Source organism: Alligator sinensis, unplaced genomic scaffold, assembly GCF_000455745.1.
Source record: "Alligator sinensis unplaced genomic scaffold, ASM45574v1 scaffold467_2, whole genome shotgun sequence".
In the NCBI taxonomy this organism is placed as follows: Eukaryota; Metazoa; Chordata; order Crocodylia; family Alligatoridae; genus Alligator; species Alligator sinensis.
The window spans coordinates 1,963,117-1,965,793 of NW_005842129.1; the positions used below are offsets into that span (position 1 = coordinate 1,963,117).

General features: G+C 49.2%; 1 protein-coding gene across 1 annotated transcript in view; it reads left to right on the forward strand.

The window, feature by feature from the left end:
* Positions 1–1,842, forward strand: part of CDHR4 (cadherin related family member 4) — a 21,254-nt gene extending 19,412 nt beyond the window's left edge. Inside the window, exon 20 of the mRNA XM_006025013.3 lies at positions 926–1,842. Coding sequence (XP_006025075.2) covers positions 926–981 — 56 coding nt within the window. The 3' untranslated portion in view covers positions 982–1,842. The remainder of the gene's footprint in view (positions 1–925) is intronic.
* Positions 1,843–2,677: the final 835 nt, after the last annotated feature.

Genomic DNA, 2,677 nt, shown 5'->3' on the forward strand with positions numbered 1-2,677 from the left:
ACTCTTTCCTGCCTATGCAGGGGGTCGGACTCGATGATCTATTGAGGTCCCTTCCGACCCTAACATCTATGAATCTATGAATATGGGAAGCCAGCAGTGGCAATGGATTCACTGTCATAGTCCAGCATGTTGTTTACCTGTAAGATCCCAAACCGGGGGAAGGAGAGGGTTTCAAAACCTGGTTCAAAAGGGACATGGAGTTTTCATGGCATGCTGGGACTTATCATCTCAAGAAACCATGCCTTGGGGTTGATGTAGCAGTGAGCCTTCAGCAGTGAGGCTGCATTTTGCCCCTCCTATACAGTATCTCCCCCAATGCAGAGGAACCCCTGCTCACCAACAGATGCAATTCAACAGCATAGCTCTGTCCCCAGGATATCAGGGAAGAAGCTGTTGGCATTAGGGAGACACCCACCTGCATGTATATTGTCTGCCATGCCCTTGAAGTTTCTGCTGCCTTTGGCTCCTAGCCTTGGTGATTCCTGGTGCCTGCTAGTGCCTGTGGCATCTGTAAAATACACTGCTGATTCCTGTGCGGTGACCTAAAGTTCCCAGTCTTCTCTGGCACCCCTGCCAGACCAGGTGACTCAGTCCAGGGCAGCCAAACCATGCTTTCCTCTGCATTCAGTAATAGGCATTCACCTGAGCGGGGTGCAGGCTGCCCCAAACCTAAGGTTCCTGAGCAACTGCCCTGGCACATGAGTGTCTTGGACAGTTCATGGAGCATCCAGGGCCACTGCAGCACTATTACCAGTGGCCGAGTGTGGCATTCCAGTGTTCCATGGAGGCTGGGCCTAGGTCCTGTAGTGCCAGTGCCAGGGCACTCCAGTGCTCCACAGAAGTATTGGAAGTTCCAGTATTCCACAGGGCTGGGGAGATTGGGTCCTTCATGCTGTGACACATGTACCCTGCTTTCTGTCTCCAGTGACAGGCCGAGAATATCTCTTCAACAGCAGCACTGGAGCACGGCGTTGGACCTGAATGCATCCCTTTCACCCCTGCACTACTAGACCTAAGAAACATACCTTGTCCCCTCCCCATGCTACTAGATTAATTTAAGTACAGTACATACCCTGGCCCAGCTACCCCACCTCAGAACTATGAAGAACCTTGTTTCTATGTTCATATATTGATTAATGGTCTGGGAGGGGAGGTCAGCAATATATGCATATTGGGAGTGTGATGCCCATTGTGCCCACTGTGAGCGTATGGTGGCAGCAGTATTTCCAATTTTATAGGTTCCCATTTAGATTTTAAAGCTGTAATCTAACCATTTATATTTGCTGATTGGGTAAAGGTAATTACCAATATTGGCAGGCAATTAAGTGAGGGTGACCCCTTTTCTTTGAGTTGCAGGAGTACTAGCTTGCAAATTGTAAGGCAGGGGTCTTTTTCAGTCAACTGTCATCTACTGTAATCTTGGAGAGTGCCTGTCAGATCACTTTGGCATTCCTAACCAATCAACATGCATGTTAAGTAATCAAGAACCACCCAAGGAGCATAATAGATAGTCGCATAGGTTAGGTTTGGATATCAGAAGTCTGAGACATACTGAATACAACCTATTATCTGACAAGTGACAAACAGAATTGAGTACAAGCACTTGTACCAGAGAACAGCAGAAATCAAGATTTATTACTACTCTTAATCATCAGCTGTCAGCTCTTTATTATCTCTGATATGTTCATTGATGATCAAGTAATTCTCCAGAAGGCAATGTTGCTCTTGTTGCAAGACATTCATGGGAATGTGGTCCTTGCTATTTCTAGTTTAAAATATTTAAGCCACTTGCTTAAAGTTAGGCCTCATCTGTCTCTACCTTACTCTGGCAGTAGAACTTCTGGATGCAAACAGCAGGTGCCAAGCATGCACATACCTAGGTGTTTCTAGCAGCATTATGTGGCTTCACTCAGTAGTGGTGCTGCCAGAGCACAAAGTACACCTAGGGTGGTACTAGCTACTGAAGACCTTGCCGCAGCTGGCAGAGGGCACAAGATGGCAGCAGTCAGCACAGGGCCGGGCAGCAGCAGAAGCCACACACTGCTCAGAAAAGGTGAAATAATAACTCTGCTGTAGAAAGGAGGAGGTAACTCTGCTACCACAGGAGAGCTGCTTCTGGCTGAGCACTAATGTAGACCAGTCCTTAGTATTCAAGACTCTCTCAGGGCACTTTACTTGGGCCTACAAAGGGAAAACACTTAGAGAATGTTGCTTAGTCAAAAACTGGTTTGTGATTCTCGGAGATGCAGCTAGAAGGCTTGAAGTTACCCTTTAACAACTACCCTTACATGAGAAGAACTAGGATCTAGGGCAGGCTTGGCCAACATACGGCCCGCGGCCGCCATGCGGCCCACCAAGCCATTTTCTGTGGCCCGCAGTGCTGTGATGGGAAACAAAAGTAAATGCTGTTTACTTTTGTTCCCACCCCCTGTCCCTCCCCCAGCCCCTCAGCAGCTTCCTAATGGCTGCTGAAGGGCTGGGGCAGGGACAAGGTTCCTACATGCACCACATCAGCTTGACGTTGCCAACGCGGTGCGGCTCCTCCCCTCCCCCTTCATTTCACTGTGTCCCATCCTAGCCCCGTCCCTCCCTTCCTCATTTGCATGCTGACCCTGCCCTGCGCCGGTCTCGCCGGCCACATGGGCCGGAGCAGGTCGTGGTGCAGCAAGCAGGTGTG